Raw genomic sequence first — 25,748 nt, 5'->3', positions numbered from 1 at the left:
AGCTTAGCTGCCAGGAGCCCTCGTTGCCCCGGCACTGAGCGGGCTGCAGAAATCTGTCCCCCGCTGTGAGGCAAGACCCGTGGGAGCAGAGAGGAGAGAAGGGGTATGGCTTCTCTCCAGGGAGGGTGAATTAATTGCTTCCATGTGAGGAGGGAGAAGACAGGGTGAGTTCTCCTGGCTAATGACTGTAACTCTTGCGGCCTCGCAGGCTGCCTGCTGCACTGCGCCTACGGGTTGGAGGCGGCGAGCCCTGAACTGCAGGAGGGGGGATGCTGCAGGGAGAGGGGGTCTCCTCTTCCCCCGAGGAGACGGGCAGGCCCCAGGCCAGAGCGGAGACCTGCCCTGCCTTGCTCTCTACTTGGCCCTGGAGCCGAGCGGCACGAACCCGGTGCTGGATCACAACCTCCCTGTCACAGCTGGGGGCTGTCGGAGAGGAGTGACCAGGAATAGCTGCTGTCACCCGCTGACCACGTGGCTGCTGAAACGCAAGCGCCAGCATGCCCTGGGCAGAGCAGCGCGGGAGCAGTGAGCGAGATACCTGTATAGAGCTGGTAGGGAGTGTCGTCCAGCCCTAGGAGGTAGTTTATCATGGAGGATTTGCCAACGCTCCACGGTCCCAGGAATAGCACCATCGGCTTGGAAGTGATCTCCCCATCTGCGGAGAGGGGAAATAACAAGAGGAAGTGAACAAACAATAGCCGTCGCTGCCGCGCTTTTAACTCCCTGCTGTAATGAACATCCCATCTGAGAAATGCGGCAGTGCTGCTGGTTTCCAAGGGCTCCGTTAAACATCCCCCCTCGGGGACGCTTTCCCAGTCCTGATGCTGCTAGCCACTCGTGAGCGCTGTGCTGAGCCAAGGCACGGCCCAGCGAAGGGCCAGAGACCCACACGCGCACGCGGCTCGGCTCGCCGTGCTGCCGCAGAGCCGGTCACCCACCCGCAGCGCCCCGCAAGTGTCAGCTCGTAGCCAAGGCTGTGCTGGGGAGAGCTGCAGCCGCCGGCAGTGCATCAGCGCCAGCAGCGGCTTGGGAGCGGGCGGAAAGGCTCTGAACGGCTTTGCCCGGGCGCTGCCGGTGGGGTATCGCGCCCCGCTTGCTGCCTGCCAGCTGGGCGGCCTGCATGAGTGCGTGCCCGACCGTCTGGCTGTGCCTCCATGCACCCCAGAGACCGGGGCCATGGGCAGCTCTGCCAGATGCACCTGGCTGTGACCCCAGACAGTGTCAGGACGAGAGTGTAGGACCAGGGCAGCTGCCCCGTGGCTGCTGTGCACTGCAGAAGACCCCTTTCTTCTCCCCAGCTCCTGCAGTGAGCTTGAACCCTGTCTGATGTTCTCCGAGGTTTGGCCCTTCTTAGACTATGGGAGCACTTCAAGGCCTTTAAAATTTTGTTTTGATTTGGCTTTAGTTTAGCTGGGGTGAGTTTCTGGGCTGGCTCCAGGGAAGGGTTTTGCTTGAAGGCGGATGCCGCAAAGCACCCCCTGGACATGCAAAGGACGTGGCCATGCTGCGATCGGGTCAATGCCTCGTGCAAAAGGAGCTGGGGGGCAACCTCACGGCACAGTGCTCGGTAAGCGAGGCCTGCGCCTCGTGCTGGGCGCTTGCTTGCCGGTGCTGCGTTTCCACCAAACCCTGCCTGGGATCTGCCCCCCGGGTCGTGGCTCCTAGTCTTACAATCGAGCAGAGTGTCCCTGCTGATGGGCGAGCTCGGCACGAGGCACCAGCCCAGGCACCGGGAGGGCAGGCTCAGGCAATGGGGCAAACAGCCCCACTTTGGGTATGGGGGAGCAGAGCAGGAGAATTTACCAGCCCCATCGCACACTCTGAATGTCCTGGAGTTTGCTAAAGGGTTCAAAGGCAGCAGATAAGGGCTGGCGTTGGGCCCGTGAGGACTCTGTGGGGCCAGTCCTGATGCCAGGTGTAGGGTCTGCCTGTAGCCCTGCACATAAATAACCACTGCCCAAAGAAGCGATGCCTTTTCCTGGCCCTGGAGCCAACTGGCGCAGAACAGCCACATGACTCGACTCCTTCAGCCCTGGGACGTTGTACATGCAGCCGGGCGAGCAGGAGGAGCTCCTGGCCCCTGCCAGCCCCCAGACTGTGCCCAGGATGGTTGGGAGCCTGCTAGTCAGCTCGGGTCCCAGTCAGGCCAGAAACAGAGGTAATCACTGGACAAATGAGTTCCTGTTCGTGGGAACCTTCCCTGTCCCTGTTTCATGCACCAGCACAGATGTAGCCAGACAGTCTGGGACGAACACGGGCAGGAAACGGTCCGGGAGAGTCGTGTTTGTATATGCCAGAGACCAGAGTAAACTGCGGTCACCCCGCCACGGCGTCTCCCCCGCACAGCACGCGGGGTGTCTGCTCCAGACAGGGCCATGCTGTGGCTGAGGAGCGGACGCAGGCAGGATCAGCGGCGGGAGCCTGCAGCTTGGGACTCAGCCCCTGCCTCTCTGCCTTGCCGAGGGATGCAGTGCTGCAGCGAGAGGTTCGTGCATGCACACCAGAGGTGCACCGGGAGAAGTACTGGCACCTCTGAAGACATCAGACACCTGCAGCTGCGTGTCCTCCTGGGGGGCTGTCCGTGGGGCAGGCCCCAGAGGTTTCATTCAGGGCCTGCCAGGCTCCTGTGTGGCTGTTGGGTGCTACGTGTTGTCACCAAGAACCAAAGTCCAATCCATGATGCTGTGTAATAGTGAAAGTCCTGCAAAAGGCAGTTGTGTCCCTGTTCTGGATGCATGACACAGGCAACAGGTCTGTGTGACTACTGAGTGATGTAAGCCAAGGAGTGTATTAAAATAGCCAGTTCTGCTACTAGGTATGTCACGATATCTCCCCAGCGCTTGCAAGTGGGATCGTGCTCACCGTCCCCTGGCCCTGCCTAGGACTGCACCTCGAGGCAGGGGTCCTGCTGTGCCCAGGGGGGTGGAAGGCACGGGTGCTATCGATGGGGAAACTGGGGCACCTGCACAGGGCGGAGGTTGCCGTTGGCCCTGGGGGCTGGGGGAGGATGGGAATGGGAGCTGGCACCCCGGCTGCTGGACTTTGGGAAACACCTCGTGTTTGCCCTGTGTCATGTCACAGGTGGGTGCAGAACATGCTGCCGAGAGCAGGGCAGCAGAAGCGGAGTTGGATAAACCAGAGGAAGAGCTGGTTTATATTCCTGCCCTCAGACATGTTACGCTGCCCACAGAGACCTTTCCACCACTGCCCGGCTTCCTCCCCATCCCTGTTCTGCACTCAAGATGGGAAAGGGTCTGTCCCACTGCTGGAGGCAGGAGTTTTACAGAGTGGGGGGCTGGAGGCCACCACAGGAGCTGGGAGCACCCAAAGCCGAGCCTTCCCCCTCGGCCATGGTGAGGCAAAGCTTTTGGGAGACCCTGCGCTGCTTTCGGCATCCCTCCTTTCAGTCCCGCTCCCAGCACAGAGCTATTCTCCTTACGATGGCCGAGAGACCGCACTGCGGCGGCTGCCGTAGTCACTGCTCCATGGCTACCACCCACGCAGGAGCGAGGAAGCTTTCCAGCAAGCTGGGGATCCATTGCCGAGGAGGAGGGGCCCGCAAAGCCCATATGGCACTGTGCTCCCGCTCCCAAGGGTGCTGGAGAGCTCTGCATGGTAGCTCGGCACTGAACCCGCCTGACCAGGGGTGCGGGAGCCAGGCACAGCATGCCAGCATCCCTCTCCCCAGCTCTGCATGTTGCAAGGCCAGGCTGGGCGCCACGTCTCCACTGGTGGAGGGGCCAAGCTGTGGGCAGCTCTCCAGCCAGATGCCAAATGCAGGGTAGCTTGTGTCCATGCAGCTAAATGCTCTTCTCCTCCAAAGCAGAGCAGCCACCTCCAAACTAGTGGGAATGGCCCTGATCCCTGCTCACTCCTGAACCCTGCCCACGAACTGCAGGGCTGGCCAGCACTGGCCGAAACCGGCCCAAGGACAATGCAACAGGGTGGGAATAACCAAGAGGTCAATCACATCAAAACCATGCCTCTCTTTCCTTCAGGGCCCCTTCCCCGAGCTCACTGACGACAGGGATATGCCACTCCTGGAAGGGCCGTGCCCACGCTGGCTTGCTTGGAGCACCGCAGGGAGCGGCGGCGTGGGCTTCCCTGGGACTGCGCTTGCTGCCGGGCCTGGCTGGCGGCGCGCGCTCCCACGAGCTCGCCCTCCACCTGGCTGAGCTGGGCTGGGCTGGGAAAGGCACGGCCTGCCCGGTTTTGTCTCCCTGAAAGCTTTGGGATCTGACTCTGTGTTCTCCTGTGGGACAAAAACAAATTTTGAAATCTTGGACTTTCGTTATTAATCATTCCTCTGTGCCGCTGTATCACTACTGCTCTGTTCACTTGCCTGCTTTAATTGGGTTTCGGATTATTATTATCCCCTGTGATGTTGTGCCAGAGGTTTGAGGCGGGCCCCGTGCACTCTTTCATAACATGTTCCTCTCCAGGTGTGGCTGTGTGAACACAGGCAACAAGCGATCCCTGGGTCTCCGGTTCATGGACCGCGGCGATTTCTCAGGGTGCAACAGGCACTCTCTAGTGCAGTCCTGATGCCTGCCCTAACCCATGTGCTGGAGAGGCAACACACTGTGCTGTAGCGGGCAGCAGGCACGCAGCTCGTTGGCAGGGTCACTAACAGCTCGGCCAGTGCATCCCTTCCCTTGCTCTGGGAACACGGCGCTGGGACCCCCTGGACTGTGTGGGATGTGCCAGGCGTGGGATCCTTGCAGCTCTCCAGGTAGTGGGCCAGCACAGCAGCTCCTGGGCTGCAGAGGATGTGAGGCCACGCACAGGCCCTCCTTGCCACTGGAGAAGCAGAGCAAATCTCCCACCTTGGAGGGTGCTGGCCTGGAGTCCTTTCCCCTTGCTATGCCCGTTCAGCACCAGTTTGCGTCACCTGAATGGTCCTGTCCAAGGGAAAAGAGACTCCCTCCTTGCCAGCTCCAGGGCAGGGATCTTGCCAGCTCTGTCATTGCGGCTCTCTCCAGCCACCCTGTGGCTGTTTGCTCCCAGCCCAGCTTGGCTCACTTCGAGTTTCATGTTCATCCCAGCTCAAGCCATGTCTGTGGGAAAGCACATCCAGGCGGTGTCTGCAGAACCAGACTCACACCGGTGCATGATCAGGCCCTGCACGTGAGCAGGGGGTTTCCTCAGGCCTTGCAGCCCATCATGTTGCATCTGTGGTCCCGTTCAAAACAAAGCAGCTGCTTCCCTAAGCTCACAGATTTCTGAAGTAAGGAACATGCTGAGGTACCACGAAGCACCTGGCAGACAAGGCCAGGAAGAACACATCTCCCTCTGCAGAGGCTGCATTTGTCTTGTACTGTCCAGCTCCAGGGGTGGAAGCAATCTGGACAACCAAGTCGTGGTTTCTCCATACTACTACAGTTCGGATACAGGATCTCTGCTGCTGGGAGGGTTACCACTCCAACGAAGAGGACAGAGAAGTGCTTCTCTCACTCAAAGAGGGATTTTTTTTCCTAAGGCAGTGGCTTCGTGGGGGGTTGTACCATGTTGTTTGCAATGCTAGGCTGCCCTCAGGTGGGAGCACTGCTGTTCCAGTGGCTGGGCTTAGCCCCGGGTCAGATCTTCTCCTGCCTCATCCTCAGGCCCAGAAGTGCCCTGACATCAGCTCACCCTTACCGGGGCAATGATAACCCCGTTGTGTGGTCTGTCCCTAGGATGCACAGCAGAGTGGAGTACACAGGCAAAACCTCCCTCCTCTCCTGGCTCTGACTGAGCCAGAGGCACAGAGGCCTTGCTCCGTCCCCAGGCCACCCGGGAAGGTTAAAAAGCCTGGGCAGTCTCTCAGCATCACACACCTAGCTAACCCATCCCTGTATCCCAAACGCTGTTGACCACTCTGCCTACTGCACACACACATCACCCCGCAGCCCTCCGAGGGCTGGGCAGCTCACTTTGAAAGCTTCGAAAGCCACACATCTATCTGCGCGGTGACAGTGTGCCCGCAGACGGAGGGAAAAGCTACACAAAGATACCATGGACACAGACGGTGTGTGCTTGCATCTGTGCATGCTCTGTGCACATGCTTCCTGTGTGTGTACACATACAGCATGCGCGTACATGTGTGTGTGTCTGTGTGTGTGTGTGTGTGTGTGTGCAGCTAGAGATAAAGATAATATAGCTATCTAAGTCCTATTATAGCTACTGTCCTCCCCAGTGCCAGCACACTGGCATGACTGGGAGCCAGGGCCCTCCAGGCCCTGGTGGGGCTCTGCCATATCTGGGGCCAGGGTTTGGAGGAGCCTGTTTCAGCAGGATCCTATGAACGTGGGCTGTGGGTTAGGGCACAAGAGCCAGAAGATGAGGTTTCCCTGTCATTTTACTGCCTTATATTGCAGCAGGAACATTGTCCCCAAGGTCTTGCACGGGTCCCAGGGGAATGGCTGCGTATCTGCTAGCCCTGCTTGGCCTCTCTCACATCCCCTGCTTCTCCAAGCTGGTTCTCCCAGGGGGACCTGACAGCACGATACCCAGGGAGAGGAGCCAGCTCTGGCTCTGGAGAGGGCTGCAGCCGTCATGCAGGGGCCAGGCCATGTTACTGGGACAGCTGCTGCTGGGTCATTGGCTTAACCTGCAGCTGGGGGGTTAAAGGTTAGATATTAGGGAAAGTTTCTGCACGTAGGAGGGTGGGGAGCTGGAATAGATCCCCTCTGGGGGGTAGGCTATCTGCTGTGCTGCTTGGGTTCTTGCCTTGGTGTTAGAGATCCATGTACATGTCCACCTCAAAAGCCTTTGAACCATCACTAGAGGAACTTGCACTGCAGCCTCTTGAGACAACCCCTGAGGGAAAGGTTTAGAGGTCTGGGCAGGCTGGGGGCTTCCAAAAAGATCCTCTGGCTTATGCTAAGGCACATGTTCTATGGAGGGAAGGACGCAATTGGGATGTAGAGCTGCTAGGCAGAGTCAGTGCTGAGAAAAGGCAAGTGCAGTGATGCACACGCTGAGCTCTGGAAAGTGCTGAGGACCCCAGGCTCTGCCTGGTGCAGTAGGATGGTGAATACAGGGATCTGGTTGGTGACTTAGAAGTGGGGCTCTTTTGGGGCAGGTGACTAGGGAAGCTGAAGGCCAGCGAAGAGATTAGGCCGTGGCTGGCAGCATGCAAGTAGCAGGCAGCAATACCAACCTGTGGCGGAAGAGCCCAGGGTGCGTCCGGGGTAAGCTGTTAGCAGGGGACACGGGGAGAGAGAAAAGGTACCATGAGTCAAAGAAGGAATGTGGCTGGCTGGGTCTGGCCCAGGCTGAAGAGGGAGTTGAAGATTGGCCATGGCCTTCTTGTAGGCAGAAAGAGCCAGCGGACAGCCACAAGGTCCAGCAGGAAAGAAGGAGTTACAGTTTGTGAGCAACAAGACCTGCAGCTACTGAGATAAGAATTAAAACCCAGTCTGCCCTGCACACTGGCAATGTGGCTCATAGGAGCAGCCCAAAGAGAGGTGTCTCACACATTAGTGCTTGTCTGAGATCCCCTGCACTCCCAATGCTCTTGCCTCATTCAGCAGTTACCACCTCTCCCAGCCACATCCACCGAGCAAACAGAGCTGAACAAGCCAGGTGTAGGACAGCAACAAACCAAGACAAGTGCCCCGACCGCCCCCAGCGGATGTGGTTACCTGTATCCATCGCTAGAGTGGTGGCAGGTGGGCAGCCCTTCCCGATAGAAGCGTGCTAACTGGCATGTACACAATAAATAGGGTCTCCAGCATGTACCATAGGTTGGCACAACTTCACAGCAAGCTCCTGTCACCAAACTGTGAGAGTCCCTCACCCCTGAGCTGGGGACACTGCCAACAGGGTGACCCCACAGTGACCAAGCACACAGGCAGACCTGACTGGAGAGAGTGCACACACATGCCCAAGCGCACATGATGGCAGAGCAGAGATGTGCCTCTGCACAAGCTGGGCAAAGGCAACAGCTTTGTGGGCACAGGAGAGAGGGTGGCATGCAGAGTAAAGGAGATGGCACCTGCCAGGCTTAAAGATACTGCAAGCAGAGTGTTTCCAGGTGAGTTTTATGGGATGCACCTGGACAAGAAGCAGCCCTACAATTTAGAGCGTCTCAGGCAGGTTCACAATGTGAGTCACAGCCCATCTGGGGCAGGTGACACTCATACATGCTGGTGTTTTTGAGAGCTGCCACGCAGTAGAGGGGCTCATTGGATTACGCTGGCCAGTGTGTGTGGCAGGAAGGACCTCGTTCAGCTCAAACCCTAACTGAGGTCTACATGGCTGCAGCCCTGGAGTAGAGGCCAGAACAGAGCCTGTGGGAAGGGAGACAAAATGGAGGGCTGCCATGTAATGGAGGGGCAAAAGTGCTTGTGATGGCACCCCTCTATATTGACTTACACCTTCAAAGGTCAGACATATTCCATGACACTCCTGCCCTGTGACTATCCCAGCTGTCCCGTGCCTCTCTGGCCAGCTGAGCAGGCAGCTCTGCGCCATCCAGCCTCGCCTGTGGATGGGGGGGTCAGGGCAGGAGGACAGGCTTGGGGCATCTCCTTGTTTGCAAGGGAACCACCATTGTTTTAAACCTGCTCTGGGTTGTAAAACACAGGAGTTAGTGGTTATTTCTTCAGGGACTGGGAGAGAAGAAGCCAGCAGGCGCCTGAGAAACACTTGTCAGGGTGCTCCCAAGAGGGAGCACGTTGGTGGTTGCTTGGGCCTAGGACAGCTGAACTGCAGACTGGGACACTGCGAACAAAGAAACAGGCTGCAGCTGTGCACTGGGGCTGGGGGCTGTGTCCTCTGGAAGTGAACATTGGAGAGAAGGGAAAGGGCTGGGAGCCCAAAATCTGCACTTGAAACTTCAAACTGTCTCCTAAACACAGTGCCCCAATATGAGCTCACAGTAAAGGCAGATGCTGGTACGGCCACCCTCACAGACAAAAGCCACTTGGGGATGAGGTTGGGGTGCTGCTGAACCTGTGAGCTCCAGAATGAAGATGGCTGGGACAGGTCATGGCTCAGCTGCCCTTGGTGCTCAGGTGTCATTGCCCAAGAGGTAGTGGGGATGGACACCAGGGTACAGGGGTGACAATGCTACAGCTCATGGCGCTCATTTCCCAGGGCGTGTGGCAGTGTTGTGTTGGGAACATGAGGGAAGGGACAGGCCTAGCACGGTGGGTGGGTGATGGAGCAGCTGTGGGGCGAGGCTCTGGCAGGGGCACCCCTTCCATGCTGGCTGCAGCGTGGTGTGATGCCGTGACAATCCCCACCACCACCACCACCAGCCACCCTCCCAAACAGCAAGCGGATCGTGGCCCTCAGCTGCCAGAAGCAGCACACAGCATGAGACAGGCCAAGGCATTGCAAAGGCAGTAACACAGAGCTGGCCATGGGAGGCAGCTCTGCAGGTCCCATGCTTTGTACAAGACCTACTAATGCCAGCTCTAGAGTCCCTACCGGTGGGTGGTGCCAACATCCAAGGTGCTCTGTATAAAGAGGGGACAGGACCTGGGGTGGTGATAAGGACTCTACAGCCCTGTCTCTAGCCCATCCTGCTGACCCACAGGTTCCCTATGCTCCCTGCTAGGTATAAGCTGAAGATGGGACCCTGTGTGCAGATGGACCAGCTAGGTATGGAGTTGTTCAAGCCCACTGACAGAATGTCAGAGGTCTGATGCTGATCTAGGAGTTGCATTTGGGCCGCAATAGTGGTGTCTGTAAAATGGCACTGAGGGGTTACATTCTGTATGGAGTTGTATCCCATGGGGCCTCTGATAGGAACATGGGACTTCTGCATTGAAGGAGGAGAGGAGCCCAGTTGTGAAGGGAAGGCCTGTGTGGTGTGGAGCGTGAGCTGGGCCCTTTTGCACCAGGAGCAAGCAGCATTGCTCCAGGGTGTGTGAGGCCAAAGCCCTGAGTACACCCGGGGAGGAAAGCAGAACCCTAGCATTAGGTGGGACCCTGGCATGGTCCCCTCTGAGCTTCCCCCAACAAGTGGCTGATGCGAGCATGCAGCCACGGGACACAGGCATTCCCTCCCTAGCCTGTCAAGGTGCAGCGGTGGGGGATATCTGGTCCCCATGGTCCTTCCGACTCCAGCTCAGGATGGTGCTCAAGTAGAGGCCTAACTCTGAGCAGGTGAGTTACCCCAGTAAACAGGGACCTCAGACTTGGGCTTGACCCATTTATGCTTGCGAGATGGGGCTGCCTATGTCACACGGATCATGTGAGCCTCCTGAAGTTTGTGAGTGTCTTGGGGTCAAGGCTGCACTTATCTCTTCGAGAGGGATGCATACATCACTGGGGCTCGGTGCAAGCCAATGACCATGACCACAGAGGCCTGCTCACCTGATCAAATGTCTGTAATGGCCAAGGGGTGGAATCTCTAGGTCCCAGGACCAGTGAAAGCTGCCAAGCTTGAGGGATACCCTGCCCTCATGGCTGCGTCCCGTACTGAACAGGAAGGGTGCCAGCTCCAACCACCCCCAGGGAACTCATCCCCAGCCTTGAGAGATCCTAAGCCCTCTTGCCAAGTCAGCTTCACTGGGTCATGATCTCTACTTGGCACAGATACAGAGTGCTGATGTTGAGCAGGTGGAGGACCCAGAGCTGGCAGGTTTCAATGCTCAGCCTACACAGATGGTCCTGACAGCAGGCAGGATAAGGCAGATGTAGGAATGCCTACTGCAGGGTGCACCTGGGTGCTGGGTTCACTAGGGGGTATTTGCTAAGCCCAGCACATTCATGGCCTTCTTGGGAAGCTGTAAAGGAAGACAAACTATGTGAGCCTTTCCAAAATCTGCTGTCTCTGTGCTGTTGTCTAAAAGCAGCCCAATGACCTGATGGTGCTAGGGATTCCCAGGGCCCACAGCATTACCTGTGATCTCGTGCTGCCTCAGCTCATTGTATCTGTAGGACTGCTCCAGGGGCTTGATGGAGGAGTGGTAGATCTTCCTCAGCCGCTGCAGTACTCCTGCAGGAACAAAAGCATGCAGACGGGTGAAAGGCAAATCCCACTACACCTGGTGGAAGCCCTCCCAGGAAGGCCTCTGGACATTTTCTGCAGATCTTCAGCCTGACACATCTGCAGATTGAGGGACTTCCAGCTCTGGGTTGAAATCTTGGCCCAACTGATCCCAGTCACAAATCTTGATGCCCCTCCCATGACTAATATTTCCTGCTAAGTACTGTCCCCAGCTGCTGCCAGTCATGCACTTGCCAGCAACTGAGTCGAGAAACATCTCTTAATGCTGCTTAGCACCCAGCACCCATGGTCCCAAAGAACCCTCCACCACCGCATTTTGGGACTCCCTGCCACAGTCAGCACAGCCCCCCATCCTGCTAGCTAAAATAAAGGAGAAAAGAGCTTTTCCCACAGGAGCTTGTATCATTTCCTTTCTAGTCCTGATAGCCAATGGGATCAGCAAAAGACTTACATTAAAAAAAAAATGACACCTCTGTTACAAGTTGCCCCAAGTATCTCTGAATAGCAGGCAGCAGTGGGGTTGGCCTGGGCCAGCTCATCACTTGTGTTTTCCTGTCTCTCCGGCCTCTTAATTCTTTAACATCCTTGGGATACTCTTTTAATTACCTACACTACCTACCCAGGAGAAGCATACAGACTGAAAAGGCAAAGGCTGTTCCTGAGGACATTGCTAGACCTGTGAGAAGCAAGACTAAACCAAAACAAAAAGGGAAGGAATTTCCTTCCTAATGAAGGAAAATCCCATCCATGTTTTTTTGTGCAGCAGAGCAGGTTGCTGGCTCAGCTCTCACCTGGTTTTACAGCAGTGACAAGCCTGTCCTGGAGAGATCTCTGGGATTAAAGGAGCAGGATTTGCATGGCACACTGCCTCCGTGCTGCCCAAGCCCATTGCCTGCCTCAGCCCCAGCTCCCTTACCTGAGAAATCATCAGCAGGTTTGTCTTCATTCAGCTTAAGGGTGCTCTCCAAGTGGGACCGGTCCCGCTTGGCTGTCTCACTGACTTCTTCAATCTCTTCTGCAGGAAAAGGCAAGAGGACACATTACTGATGGATCCAAAGGGGAAGGGTCCACAGGGGAGCTCACACAAGCTACTGCTGGGGAGAGGGCGCTGGGGAGCATGCCCACCACGAGCCCGGAGACCCGCCGAATGCATTGGCCACTGACGGCTTTGGCACGCTGCTCAGTTTCTGTTTTGCAAACGCTCCTCAGGGCTTCGCTGAGGCTGCCAGCAGCTGTGGCAGTCGGGGGAAGTGTTGTGGGCAACTGTTTGGCTCTGAGGAGGGGCCGGCAAGGGAACCACGCGGTGTCTCCCGAGGTGGAAACGAGGGAGTGCTGCTAGTGGGGAATGTGAAGGACGTGCCTGGAAGGGGTTCTCAGGATTCGGGCCGTTGCATAACGGGCGGCTGGAGCACGTGCTGCACCTGCTGCCGCTGCAGCCTCTGCCCTTCTCAGTGCTCCAAAGATGCCAGAGCTGCTCCAGCCCTTCACCCTGGCAGCTGCCTGCACCCCAGCTACAGCTTCTCCACAGGAGTGTGGCTAAGCCTCGACTTTGGGCTCTCTCTGTTCTGCCTCTCCTGTCCAGTCCCCCAAAATTACACATCAAGATGGAGATGTAAGGTTGTGCAAGGCCTGGGCTGGTTCTCAGGAGATCAGCCGACCAAACCCTGCCTTTGCCAGCCTGGTCCATGGCCAGCTGCCTCACCCAGTCTCACCTCTGTAAATGGGGGTAATTCCCTTTCCCTTCTGCCACCTCAGGCCCGCCTCCTGTCAGGCTGCAAGCCCTTCCCGGGTTAGGGTCTGCCTTGCGTGCTGGGGCCCCGGCTCTGCACAGTACAGCAGGAAAGTGGTCCTGGGGACCACACTGCTCTGTGCAAAGCCCGGGAGCACAATGTGAGTGCTTCCACCTAGGATAGACACCCCCATGTCCCGGAGACGTGGGGAGAGAGGGGTCATCGCTCCAGGAACGCTAGTGGAGGTGTTGGCACACTAAGGGCCCAGTACAGCTCCAAATGCTTTCTGATAGCGGGAGGCGAATTGGGCCTTAGTCGGGGTTTTCCAGCAGGTCTGTGAACAGATGTCCCCAGCTTGCTGGGCTGTGCTGGGCTATGGCCCCCCTGGCCAGACGGGGCACCTCCCTGCTCTGGGACGGGCCCAAGAGCCTCCTCTGAATTTTTCCGAAGTGTCGGGCTGAGGAAGACCTTTTTGACTTGCCAAGTAGAGCCACAGAGACGGAGCTGGGTTTCCCTTTTGGCACAGACATGAACTCATTGAGCTGGGACATTACAGAAGGAAGCAAAAAAGAATCAGCCGGGCTCAAAGGCTGCTGCCTGTCCCACAGGCCAAATTCCACAGGCGTTTCTAGTAAAACCTGGGGGCCCGGTCTTCCTCAGCTAGCCTGCCTTTCCGTGACCGGACGCATCCTGTCCGCGGCCAGAACGGCGGTCTGAATTAGCTCTTTGGCACCTTCCTTGTGAAGGCAAACACTGAGGGCCTGTGGGCAATGGGCGAGAAGCCCACCAGCCCGGGCAACGTCCTGCCTGCCTGCCGAGAGTGCCGGGGGTTTGGTCCGGAGGAGCCTGAGGGAAGAGGCTACAGGTCCTTTAACAGGTCTGTAGATGCTGGAAGGGGCTTGGGGGAAGGGGAGAAATTCTCATCTGTGTCCACAGGAGATGGGAAGAGAAATGATGGGCTTAAAGTGCAGCGAGGGAAGTGCTGGCCGGCCTTGGTATTGCTGCGAATAGCACCTGCGTCGCAGGCCCATGCGGGCTCCCGCCTGCGCCGTCGAGCCCGTGGGACGGCCGGCCCAGCCGTGCAGCAGTTAGGGGCAGGCGCAGGAAGCACAAGCGTTAGGAGAGGGCCATGCACTAGGCGCAGTTTAATGGGCCAAGCTCAGCTCCACCGAGTTGATAGCAGGTCACTCTGGCCGCCCTCTGCTCGCCACGCTAAAGGCACACCGACAACAAAAGCGTCCAACCTATCTGGCCGCGCGGGGCCTCGGCGGCGGCAGGAGGGACGCTGTGGCCAGGAGGGCTCTCTGTTCCCTTCAGCGACAACTCATCCGCAGGTGGGTTTTCTACTGCTGGTGGGTTTTCTACCATGGGCGGGTTTTCCCCTGCAGGTGGCTTTTCCACTGCTTTTGGTCTGTTGGTGCCGGTGTCCGGCTCCACATCTCCGCAGGGCGGGTGGTGGCAGCCGGCAGAGCCGGCTGTGGCTTCTCCCTCACTGGCGGCTGCATCTTCGCCATGGCCGTTCTCCTCCGCAGCGCTGGCCACTTCCTTGTCGCTTCCTTCAGCTCTTTCCTTGGGCCCCGCTGCGCCAGCACCCTCCTCCTCGGACTCTCCCTCTTTGTCGGACTCTCCTTTGTCTCCATCTTCCTCCGACTCTCCCTGTTCGTCTCCATCCTCCTCAGACTCTCCTTGTTCATCTCCCTCTTCCTCGGACTCTCCCTGCTCATCATCTTCCTCAGAGCTCTCATTGTCCCCTTCTTCTCCCTGCGCAGGAGCGGACGCTGCTCCGGGCTCCTCCGTTTCCTTTTCCTCAGGCTGCTCCTTGGAGGCCTCTTCCTCGGGGCTGGCACCCACGTCGGGCTCTTCAGCCCTGGCCGGAGGCCTGCTCCCCTCCTCTGCACTGAAGCCATCTTGGCGCTGCAGGCGGGGGCGGCGGTTGCCATGGCGATGTGCGCCGGTGGCCTCCCCCTGCGGCGGCCCCGCTCCCTCTGGGGCCTGGGGGCCCGGCACGGGCGGCTGCCCCTCCGCGGGGGCTGTGGCTGAGCCCCGCGCCTCCTCCGCAGCGGTCTCCTCCAGCCGGCTGTGCCCCGGCCCCGCAGCCTCGCTGGGGCCGCCGGCTGGCTCTTCCTCCCCCTCACCGCCCTCCTCCTCGCCGCTGGTGGCCGGGGCAGAGGCGTTGGTGATGCCGCTGTCTCCGTCCTCCTCGGGGCTGGCATCATCCGAGCCGGAGAGCGGGGCGTTCACGTCAGCAGCTGCCTGGGCGCCGCGCGGCCACCCCGGGGCTGCCGCCTCGCTGCCGGCCACGTAGGGGAGCAGCACGGTCTTCTCCGGGGCGGCGGAGTCGGCGCGGAGGACCCCGTCCTTCTCCTCCAGGCTCGCCTCTCCGGCCGCCAAGTGGCTTTCGACAAGGCGGCCGACATCATCCGTGCCGCGGGGGGTGGAAACGTGGGGCTCTAAACGATGAGAACAGGGTCAGTCAGTTTTACCTGCGTGCCGCTCCTGCCCCCACGGGCCGGCGAGCGCCAGCCCGGGCGGTGGGGCCGCGGCGCCCGCGCTCGCTGGGGACATGGGGCCAGCCCTCCACGGCGCCCATGGGCAGGGGGTTACAGAGCGAGATCTCGAGGCCGTTATCAGGAGATTCAAACTCCAGCCCTGCCGACTCGCACACCACCTTTGATGGCCACTTGCTTTTCAGGCTCCTAGCAAGAAGCTGGCCGCAAGCAGCTGCTCGGGGGAGGGAAGAGCTTATGCCACACGGGCAGTGTTTAGGAAGTCAGGCCCAGAAAGTCAGGCCCCCAATCGCTTCCTTTGGGTCATGCAGTTTGCTAGAGCACTGGCTTGCCCATGCTTGCCAAAGAAGCATCGAGAGCACGTTGCAGCGCCGCAACGTTTCAAGGAAGCCGGCGAAGCGGCCCTGGAAAAATATCCCAGCTGGAGAGAAAAAAAAAAATAAAAGCACAGCTCAGAGCACCGGGTGCAAGAGGCCTCGGGCACTTGGCAGGTTAAAAGGGTCCTTCCCCAGCCCTTCCTTGGGAGAGTTCGAACCTCCATGGCTGCGGACGGCCAGGCCGGGCCTGCGCGCAGGCGGTGAAGGAGAGCGAAGGGGCGACAGGCTGCCGCGTGCGTCCAGCCGCCCGGCCGCGGGCCCGCATGGGGCTCGCTCCGAGGTGCTGGGCCCTCCCTTTCCCAGCGCCGGGAGCCTGCAGGAAGGGCCTGGCTGGGCCGCCTCGCACCCGGCCTGACCCCAGAGGCAGCACGAGAAGAGCTATTTATTGTGCGTGTCCCTTCATTAGGAAAACATTTGCCACTCTGTGTAACTGGCTGGAACACAATGAATTTGTTCTGCAGTCCGGGAGAAGTCATCTGTATTTTCCATAGGGCCTCTGACTGTAATTGAACATTAGTCAACAGATGCCAAAAATAAAATATCACCAGCTATACTGTCTCCGTTACAAACAGTTGCTGCTAGTCTAAATAATCCCCTGAAAAGTCTAATGCCTACATACCAGGGAAGCGTTTCAGAGGAAAATAATTCCTTTGTACTCCAGCTGGCAAGCAGATGCCAACCAGAAAAAAATGCCATCTCCACCCCAGCCGCGGGGAGGAGAGCTGGGAGCACCGTGCAGCTCGTGGGCACGGCAAGCGGGGGGCAATGGCTCCCCACGGCCACACGCCTCTGGGCTGTGCCGGGGGAGCGGCGGGGCGAGCCTCGCGCCGCGTCCTGTCCGGCCACCAGCCTTCGCAGCAGCACCGCTTCAGCGTTTTTCTCGAACCGCCCTCAAAAGCTTGGGCTGCCCGGCAGCCGAGCCAGGCCAAATGCTGAGAGCTCGCCAAGGCCCGGAGCGCGGGGAGGGCGCGGTGCCCTCCTCCGGTCCTGCTCGGCCCTGGGACCCCGGCCTCATCCCCAGGCGAGTCGCAGCCCCTCTGCGGGCAACAAGAGTTTCTGCAAAGCTTCACAAACGGGCCTTCTTCTTTGCATCTGGGGTTTGGCATCCCCTTGGCCTCCACCATGTGTTTAATCCCTGTGACTGGCACTCGGGGGCTACACGAGCAGAGCAAAGCCCTGGAGAAGACAATGACCTGATTTTCGGGCATTTCTGCACGCACTCCCCAGACACAGGCCCCGAGCCACACCGTGGGGTTAATGGAAGCAGGGTGCGGGCAGCTCCGCGAGACCCGGGCAGGCAGCCGGGAGCAGCGGCAGCCTAGCAGCCTCCCTGCCGGCCCTCGGGAAGGCGGCGGGGCCAGCGCTCGGCTTGCTGGCGGCAAGGGCTGCCCTGCCCTCCCGCCCGGGCGCCCGTGGGGAAGGCTGGGCGTCCCGCAGGTCCCCGGGGCCTTCCAGCAGCTTGCGGCTTGCCATGGGAGGCCAGTGGCAGAGGGCCAGGCCGAGCACCCTGGGGTGACAGGGCTGTGGGTCAGACCAGGCGGGGGAACCGGGCACGAGAGGCCGGATGAGAGGGAGGAAGGGCCGGACGGGGGTGGGAGGCCGGGGGCACCCTGATGGGTGAGCGAGGGAGGAGCCGCGCCAGGGGAGGACACAGGGAGCTCCCAGCCCCAGGCGAAGGCTCCCCGCTTCGCCCGCTGCCAGCGGGGACGAGGCGTGCCAGCGGGGGCAGCCACGAGGGACCACGTCTGTCCTGGCGTGCCAGGGCTCCTCGCGTGCGGCCTGGCACCATGGCTTGGAGCTGCTGGTGGCTGTGCGGCCCAGCATCCTGCCGAAACCGGACGCACCGGTCACCCTCAGGCTGCCCTTGCAGACCTCCCGGCGCACAGCTCGCAGGTGCCTCCGGGCTCCAAATTCAGCTCGTGCCGGCCAACCCGGGTGGAGACAGGTCCCCCACAGCTCCCACCCCCCGCCCGAGTCCCCCAATCTGCCGAGAGCCACTCGAAGGCGAACGTGTTGCTTCTGGCCTGCAAAGCCCGGGTGGCCAGGTGCAGCCTGCGCGAGGCATGCCTCTGTCCCCCTGGGGCAGAGGGACAGGGGACAGGGACAGGGACAGAGACAGTCTCAGCTTGGCCCCAAAATAGCCAGTGACCTGGAGGGCGCGGAGGGAAGCGGAGAGGACGAGACGCTGCTCGTCCCAGAGCAGGGCTGGTGCCGCGGGGTTTTTCCAAGGACTCCGGGGCCTGCGTGTCACCTCTAAGCAAAGGCAGGGCGGGCGGAGGTAGCGCCCCGCTGCAGCTGGGTGTGATGCCAGCCCCAGCGCCCGGCCGTGAGCCAGCACCTGCCGGAGAAGAGAAATATTCCCCGAGTGCTCAAAGTGGGATATTCCTGACGGTCTTTCGGTCACGGGCTTCATTTCCGGTGACCTTCAAGGTGTTACATAAAGTCGCCCTCCCCTTTCCACCTCCTTCACCCTCCTTTTTCCCCTACATGGTCTCCAAATACACCACAAGGCGAATTGTGCTGATCTGCAAATGGCCGGCTGCTGTGCCCTGCGCGGCGAAATGGGACGAAGGTTACAGGCTTAACACCCTCCGCCTGTCCTCCGGCGGCTAAAAATACAGCCAGCAACTGTATGGTGGGAGCAGAAGGAGCCGCTCGGCCGAGCAGGGGAAGCAAAGCACTCGGTCGCTGGCGCCTGTTTGCCCAGCCCCAGCCGCTCGGCCCCCGTAGCAGCCTGCCAGCCAAGGGTGACGTCCGCCCCGGGGGCCTGTCCTGCGGGCCCTCGCTGGCCCCGGAGTGGAGCAGGGACAGCCTCCAGCGGCTGCGCCGTGCAAACCCGCTGTAAAACGACACGGGGGCTCCCCGCGTTCGTGCCCTGCAATGTGCCAGGCAGCCGAGCGGCATCGAGGCAGAGACCTTGCCCCGCTCACCTTTGGGGCCTGGCCTCCGAGAGGGATGCCAAGCGCCAGGCTCAGGCCGCCCCTGCCCACATCACCCTGTGACGTGAGTCTCGTGCCCCTTTGCACAGGGCTGGAGTGCTCCCCTGCCCTCCCAGCCACCCGGGGGATGCCACTGGCCTTTCCAAAGCCACAACAGCAACCTGAGGAACAACGTGTTATAAGGATAGAAGTCTCAGGGCGGGGCTGTGTGCAATGGGATGTTAGTGCAGAAAAAAACTGCAGAAAGGATAGGGGTGGCTCCTAGAGGCCAAGGGGAGGCTGGCTGTTTTTCTCCACCACTTCAGATACCAGCAGGTCTCTTGCTCACCACAAGTCTCGGTGGCCACAGCCTGGCCTGCAACTGGGCATCTTTGGACCTGCAATTGCTGGGGAATTATTGCCTGTGTAGCTTAGGGCTTGGAGAAGGTGATGTTACACAAGGGGAATGAGGCTGTCCCAACTTCACTGACTCTAGGAGTCATCAGCTCCAAGCCTGGGATAAGTCACCCAGGCCCAAACAGCTGGAGCGACAGGGAAACCTGCAGCTCCGGCGGGATGCCCAGGGCCAGGGACACCCTGGGGCTCTGCTGGAAGGGGGCTGTGTGGTGCCGGAGACTGGCCAGGGCTGCTGAAAACAAGCAGGGTCTTGCCACAGTGCCCCACCAGCCCGGAAGGAGAAAGGCTGTAAAACTGGAATGTGATTTCCAGCTCAAACACGACCCCGAAGAGCAGCCGATGCCTCCCGCCTGCTCGCAGCAGCCTCAGCCCCGCTGAGCACTGGTGGGATCAAGTCGGTGCCATTCCCCATGTCTCCAGCCCACAGCTGGCCTTGGAAGTGGCACACCAGCACCGTGCCATGACCCTTTCCGGGGGCTACCACACGCGCGACCCTTCCCCACCACGTGCCTGGGACACTGCCCCCGCGTCATCCTTGCAAAGGGCCGTGTTAAACCATGGTGCCGAAAGGAGCCGAAAGGAGCCTGAGAGAGGAACTTCTCCCAAGAGCGGCGCCGGGGCAGGGGACGGCCGAGAGGGACAGATGGGCACAGATGGCCCTGGGAAGGGCGCTCTCCCCCTCCCGCAGAAATAGGAGCCCCGAGTGTGGGGAAGCAATGCGCCGCACAGCGAGGACGGCCTTTTGCGCTCTCCCTTCCCCTGAGCAAATCCCGGGCCCTCGCGGCGTGCAGGGAAAGCATTCCTGTCCGCAGTGGCCGCTTTAGAGAGGGACATTTTTTGTGGTTTGCTGCCACCGCCCCAGGTTGTGGGAGATATGGAGAAGCAGGGGCAGGGGAGGCCGCAAAGCCGGGGCTTCAGGAGGATCGGCTGCCTCGGGTCCCAGCAGCAAGGCACCCGGGGCCTGGCTCACGTTAGGACTGCAGGGCAATTTGTTGCCAACTAGTAAAACAAGACCAAAAAGCTCCTGCTGGAGCGACTGCTGATTTCAGCTGGATTTGGCAAATTGTCAGGACAAAGCAAAGGGGGGCTAGAGAAACCCCAAGGAGGAGGCAGCATTTCCCAAGCGGATCACAAGTCCCATCCCATGGTGCCTCCAGGGTGGAAGGCCTCACACAGCACCACTCCTGCTGCAGTCGCCAATCCCCGTAGCCCCAGCACTGCCTCGAGAGCAGACGTCCCGGCCTGCGACGCTCCTGCCGAGGTGATGCTCACCGCGCGCCCCGCTGGCACTCCCGCAGGGGAAACTTGGCGTCTCCCCACGCCGCCCCTGCGCAGGTGCTCAGCGTAAGGGCTCCCTTCCTCGCTCACGTTTTACCCAACGGCGGGGACCCATGAAAGCCAAGATTAGCCCAGGCTTGGTTTCCATTCTGCTTTTTCAAGGAGCGGGAAACTCAAGCCCTTTCCAGGAACAGGTGCAAGGGATCATTTTATGCAAAAATAACTTCCGCTATGGCAATGCACCATTGCAAATCAATGAGACGCTGGTGAATCTACCCCAAAACGGCATCTCTACCCTTTCTATTACACTACCGTGAAGGACATGCACTACAGTTATATTACAAACATGCCTACGAAACAGCATTCACCAAAGGAGCTGGCGTTTCAGGGCAGGGTCCCAGGGGCAGCCCCTCGCAGCCCAGCTCCACTCCACAGGCTGCCGTCCCAGCAACGCGGCAATGTGGCTCCGAGGCCGCAGCCGACTCTCAAATGGATCCCACCAGCGATTCATAACCAGCCCTGTCCCCACTCAGTGCTGTGGGACGGTCCCGGAGGAAAAGGGCCCCCGTTGCCACAGAGCGACGAGCGCCAGCCACGTCCTTCCCCGTGCGAGCGAGGACGACAGCCACAATGAGACGGCATCACTGCCGCAGGACAAGGGACATGGGCTCGTCCAGCGCTCAGGCTGAGAGCGAAGCCAAGGGAAGCTGAGCCAAGCCCTCGGTAGTCGGAGGAATATTTCTTGCTGTCATGATTTTCATTTTGGCTTGGTCAAATAAGTGTTCTAGTCCAATGGGCTTGTTTGACTCAGAGGAACACTTTTCTGCAAAGAAAGAAGCAAGCAAGCATTTTCTCACCACGGCTTTTTTTTCTTTCAGACCAAAAGGAAGCCCAAAAACCTGTCTTTCCCTTCCTTTTTGAGGAAAAGCAAGGCTGAACTAAGCCCAAAGTCTGTGCTTTGTTCTGACAAAAAGTCCTCTAAAACATCCAGGAAAATGGTTGGACTCGAGGGAAGCGTTTGGCACTTGCCAGGATTTTCCATCGAGGTCACCAACAGGACTGGCCTTGGCTGCAGCCCCGGCCTCTGAGCAGACCCCCTTTTCCACGAGTCCCCCCGGTTTCGTGGCAATGCCTCCACTCGGGAGACGTCCCCGGCTGCGCTGCAATGGCTCTCGCTCTCCGCCAGCTAACGGCCCATGAAGGAAAGGAGGGAAACGTGCATGAAAGGCCCAAGAAGTGATTAGCTCCAGATCATTTCAAACCAGTCGGTTCGTTGCCTGCCTCAGGGCTAAGGCTGGCTGGGACCCTGACATGAGTTTGCCAGGTCTCTGGTGCTCCAGGCCCACCCTGTGACACTTGTCTCTGCCTCAGCCAAGCATCTGAGCTCGACTGCTCTGGCTGCTGAGGCCATCGGCTGCTGTGCGGGTGTCCGCCAGGGAAGGTATTTTATTGCGCGGAGATTACAATGCTCCATGCTGTTGCCAGACAGCAGTCTGGCTGTTGGAAAAAGTCAGTCAGGGAGGATTAGCCTTGTGTGCCTGACCTTTCCGCAGCTCGTCGCCATTCCCAGCCCAGCCCTGCAGCAACGGCGCTCGGGGTGTCTGAGTCGCGGGGCAGGAGGCAAGACGAAGCACGCCAGGGACAGGGTGGCCGGGGCACGTGCGCAAGGTGCCTTTACTCCGAACAATGCCATTCCCCGCATCGCGGGGCCGGGGCGACCCGCTGTGTCAGGGGCTATCTCAGGCCTAAAGCAACACGTCCCTAATCTGCAAGGTCCCAGCTGCACCGTGCACCCCCCCTGTGCCATGGGGCAGGTGCTAACCCCATGGCGAGCAGGCAAGTGCACAGAACGGGAGCTTGCACAGCGCAGAGGTGGGGAGAGGCATCGCCCCTTTGCCAAGCACCCTTTCCCGGGGTGTAAAGTCCCCGCTGGCTGATACAGAGCAGAGCAAGAATTGCGTGATGACCTTTCCGTGCTGGCGAACGGCCCCGCGGTAATTGCAGTGGGAATTGCATTTCAGGGCGATACCCGCCCCGGCACAGGGCCTCGCATGCCGACGGCTCCAGCTCCTGCGCAGAGCCAGGCTCCTGCCTGACGGTGAGGTAGAAGCAGGCCAGAGCTCGCTGGATCTTCGTAGGTGGCCCCATACAGCCACTGGTATGACCCACAACGCAACGGGGAAGGTGCCAGGGCTGTGTCCTGGGGAGGCCATTTCGTGCCCCTGCGAGCGCTCAGACCTCCTGGAGAGCTGGTTGTAGTTGAGCTACACCAAAGAGCTTCCTAGTCCCCCGGGGCAGCCTTACAGAAGAGAGACACCTCCTCAGAGACAGGCACCAGCGAGCGTAGCACAAGACGTCATCCATTCCCTGATCTGCTCCGGTCTTCCCGTGCCTCAGTTTCCCTCTCTGGGCAATCACAGTTGCACCAGCACCGCCAGCTCTCCAGGCACCCCCAGCAGAGCCCACTGTGGTGGGACAAAGCGGAGGGGCTGCTGCTGCTGCTGAGCCCCGCGGAGGCAGCGCCTGGCGTTTTATTACCCATGTGTTTAGCATTAGGGCTGCTCGACAGCTCGCGATGGCCAGGGCAGTGCTGCGGGCTCCAGGAGAGGCGGGGAGCACGTCTCGAGCGCAGATTTGGAGCAGACCAGGCCAGCACCTTCACAGGCCAGGAATTGTCCCAAAGTGGGGCTCAGGAAGCCAAGAAGCCCTCCGGACCCGTCCCAGAGGCTTTAATGCTTCCAGGAGCACCAGCAGAAAGTGCACGGTGGGCTCGTTTTTCAAAAGGAGAAATAAACGAGTGTGAAAGTAGAGGCCAGGCAGCCCAGCTCTGCCTCTCCGCGGATGATAGGGGTAGCAGGCCCAGGGAAGAAGATAATCTAATCAATGCAAATTGCAGTGAGGATATAGGAAACAGATTTGTCAGACTAACTTGATCTCATTTTTGGAGATTACAAGTTTAGCTGAAAAAAAAATTGACTGTTGATGTCTATAAATAGTCTGATAGAACTGCATGATATTTTGATTAAGAAAGCAGGGTAGAGAAATCTCACCAGGATGCACTAAAGGGATTAAAACCAGGCTCAGAGCTTTCTAAATACAGAGACGAAAACGGGGAATCATCTTTGTGGGGTGTTTTTTTGACTGCGCTCCCACAGGATGCCTACCCTAACATTTCTATCAAAGACTTGGAAGAAAACCCAAACTCATGACCAATGGCTTGCAGATGACACCAAGATCAGGCAAACGGAAAATAAAAAAACAAACAGCTCCCTGGCAGGGAGAGATCTGGATCCACAAGTGAGCAGACAGCAAGAAAACAACATGCATTTTGGTACAGCCAGATGTCACGCTGTACGTCAAGGAACCAAGACCCTCCAGGCTTGAGAGACGAGGAGTCTTTCCTGGCAGACAGTGACTCTGGAGGAGACGGGAGAGCAGAAAGAAGGCTCTGGGAACATGATCTTCAGGGATGGTGTAAGGGTCAGTGAGGTCGCCGCCGCGCGAGGAGGCATAGTTGGGACACTAGGCTGCAAGCATGACGGTGCAGCCCCACGGGGCTCAGCCACGGTGCTAGTGTCCACGGCCTGTAGTATCTATTGTGGTGTCTGAAAAATTGGAGAGGGTTCAGGGCAGAGATGCAAAAGTGGCTGGGAAATGCTGTGCCCTGGGTGATGGGTCTGAAGGATCCTCGAGGGACCCCCTTCAAAGACAAAGGATTGACTCCTGAAAGGTTATGATGAACTTGCCCTCAGAGGCCTCCAGTGATGGGAAACTTCTCCAGCCTGCTCCAGAGCTTTCCCAGCTTGCCCCAAAGGACATCCTCCCTAGGCTAAACTTGAATCTTCCCAGGCGGAATCACAGCCCCAGGCTCCCCATCCTGCCCGGGGGCACAGCCCAGTGTGAGAAACACCGGGAGCTCTGCTGGGACCCCGGGGAGGAGAGGCTGGAGAGGCGAGCGCTCGCCGGGCCAGCAGCGAGGCGTGATGGGTGCTCGCCCTGGGGCTGCATTTGCCATGTCCCCTGGGGAGCCTGCTGTGCTCCCAGAGGCATTGCCGGCACTGGAGGAGCCTGCCGATGGCAATCGGGATGGGGCGCTGGCCAAAAGGCATGCACAACCCGACGACTTCTCCAGCAGTGCTGCGGTAGGGTCCTGCCACCTCCTTGCAGTGATTCCTGGTCACCCAGGCAGGACAAGAAGAGCCCTCAGGACTCATCAGCCCAGGTTTTAATGCCTGATGATCCTTTCTCCCACAAGATCCTTAAATACTGGAAGACATCTAGGCAGAGACATTGCCCAGCAGAAGGTCCTGATGTCATTACCAGCAGTACCTAGCCCCAGCGCTCTCGCCCATAACCGCCACAAACAGCATAGGGGATCCGAATTCAGCTGTCGAGCAGGGATGGGACTGTGTGGCTCCTCTCCCTGTGCAGATGTTGCTCCATCCGCCTTTCTGCAGGGTCCTGCCCAGGCATTGCCGTGCTGCTGCTGTGTGGGCAACACTCCCCAAGGCTGCGGGCAGCCCCTGAGGCTCCCACCCAGCCAGGGACATGGTGGCTCCTCCACGGACACAACCTGCTGTGGGCCTGACTTGTGGCCTCTAAGCAGAGGTATGGCCCTGGGACATCTCACACCCTGCACTTCCAAGGTTGGGGACCCAATCTCCACACTTGTTTTGGGAGCCTGGCTTGTCCTTCTCTGCTGTATTGCAGGGCCTGTGATGCCTTCCCCAGCATCGCTCGCTGAGGGGAGCTCTAGAGAGGGACGGATGGATGGAGCAAGGTGACCACAGCCATAATAAGACCACGTTCCTCTCTTTGGAGACCCACACCAAGCCCTTGTGTCAGGCACACAGCACCCACAGCCCTCAACAACAGGTATTTTATTGCCCCGCATCAGAAAACACCTCTTCAGCTCTACCACCTCCCAGCCTCTTTCCCGAGGCAGACTCCAAAAAACACCAGTCTTGTAGTTTTCCCGAAATCATCATGCCTTCCCCCATCACATACACGCATAACCCTCTCTTCTGAGTTTCAGCCCCCAAAATGCTGCTCACTGTCCCCTAGGACCCCTCTCTTACCATCCACCCCCGCTAAGCCTCCCGGCAGGGCAGCAAGATGGCAGGATGCAGGACAGCATCCCTTTTTCCATAGCCGGTGTGCACACGCGAGCCCAGAGTGAACCGGGAGGCCCGGCACAGTCAAGCCACACGCCCGGCTGGCTCTGCAGACCTCCTGGGTTTGTTGGCACCGGAGCCCTTTCTCACGGTGCCAATGCCTGGGCCTGGCTCGGAGACTTCCCCAGCCCAGTGGCCTGGCCCCTCCGCCAGCCTCCACCGGCGCATGAGCTCGTAGGCTTCCTGGGAGCAGCGTGGGGGCTATCGCTTACAAGGGAAATGTCCCCGTGGGCTTAAAATAGCCCCGCGGAGCGCTGCCAAGCCACCAGGCCCAGGAGCTAGGCCTGTTGCCATTTATGCAGGGTCTGAAGAATGGGCAATTTTATGAGCGATTCGGTCACCCTTGGCGGGGATTTCTGCGCCCTGGGGAGGCCATGCTCCTCATCGCAGGTAGCTGGCGTT

The 25,748-nt window shown here is 59.3% G+C and overlaps 1 protein-coding gene across 1 annotated transcript in view; it reads right to left on the bottom strand.

Annotated features, from left to right (window-relative positions):
• SRL (sarcalumenin) overlaps nt 1-25,748 on the bottom strand; it is a 34,729-nt gene that overhangs the window by 5,677 nt on the left and 3,304 nt on the right. The window contains exons 2-5 of the mRNA XM_064520531.1: nt 11,862-11,960; nt 10,838-10,933; nt 7,142-7,177; nt 539-655 (exon numbers count right to left, since the gene is read on the bottom strand). Of these exons, the coding sequence (XP_064376601.1) occupies nt 539-655; nt 7,142-7,177; nt 10,838-10,933; nt 11,862-11,960 (348 nt within the window). The remainder of the gene's footprint in view (nt 1-538; nt 656-7,141; nt 7,178-10,837; nt 10,934-11,861; nt 11,961-25,748) is intronic.

This window comes from Dromaius novaehollandiae, chromosome 14, assembly GCF_036370855.1.
Source record: "Dromaius novaehollandiae isolate bDroNov1 chromosome 14, bDroNov1.hap1, whole genome shotgun sequence".
Lineage (NCBI taxonomy): Eukaryota > Metazoa > Chordata > Aves > Casuariiformes > Dromaiidae > Dromaius > Dromaius novaehollandiae.
The sequence above is the reverse complement of the archived record's forward strand: the minus strand, read 5'-3'. Positions and strand labels throughout refer to the sequence as shown.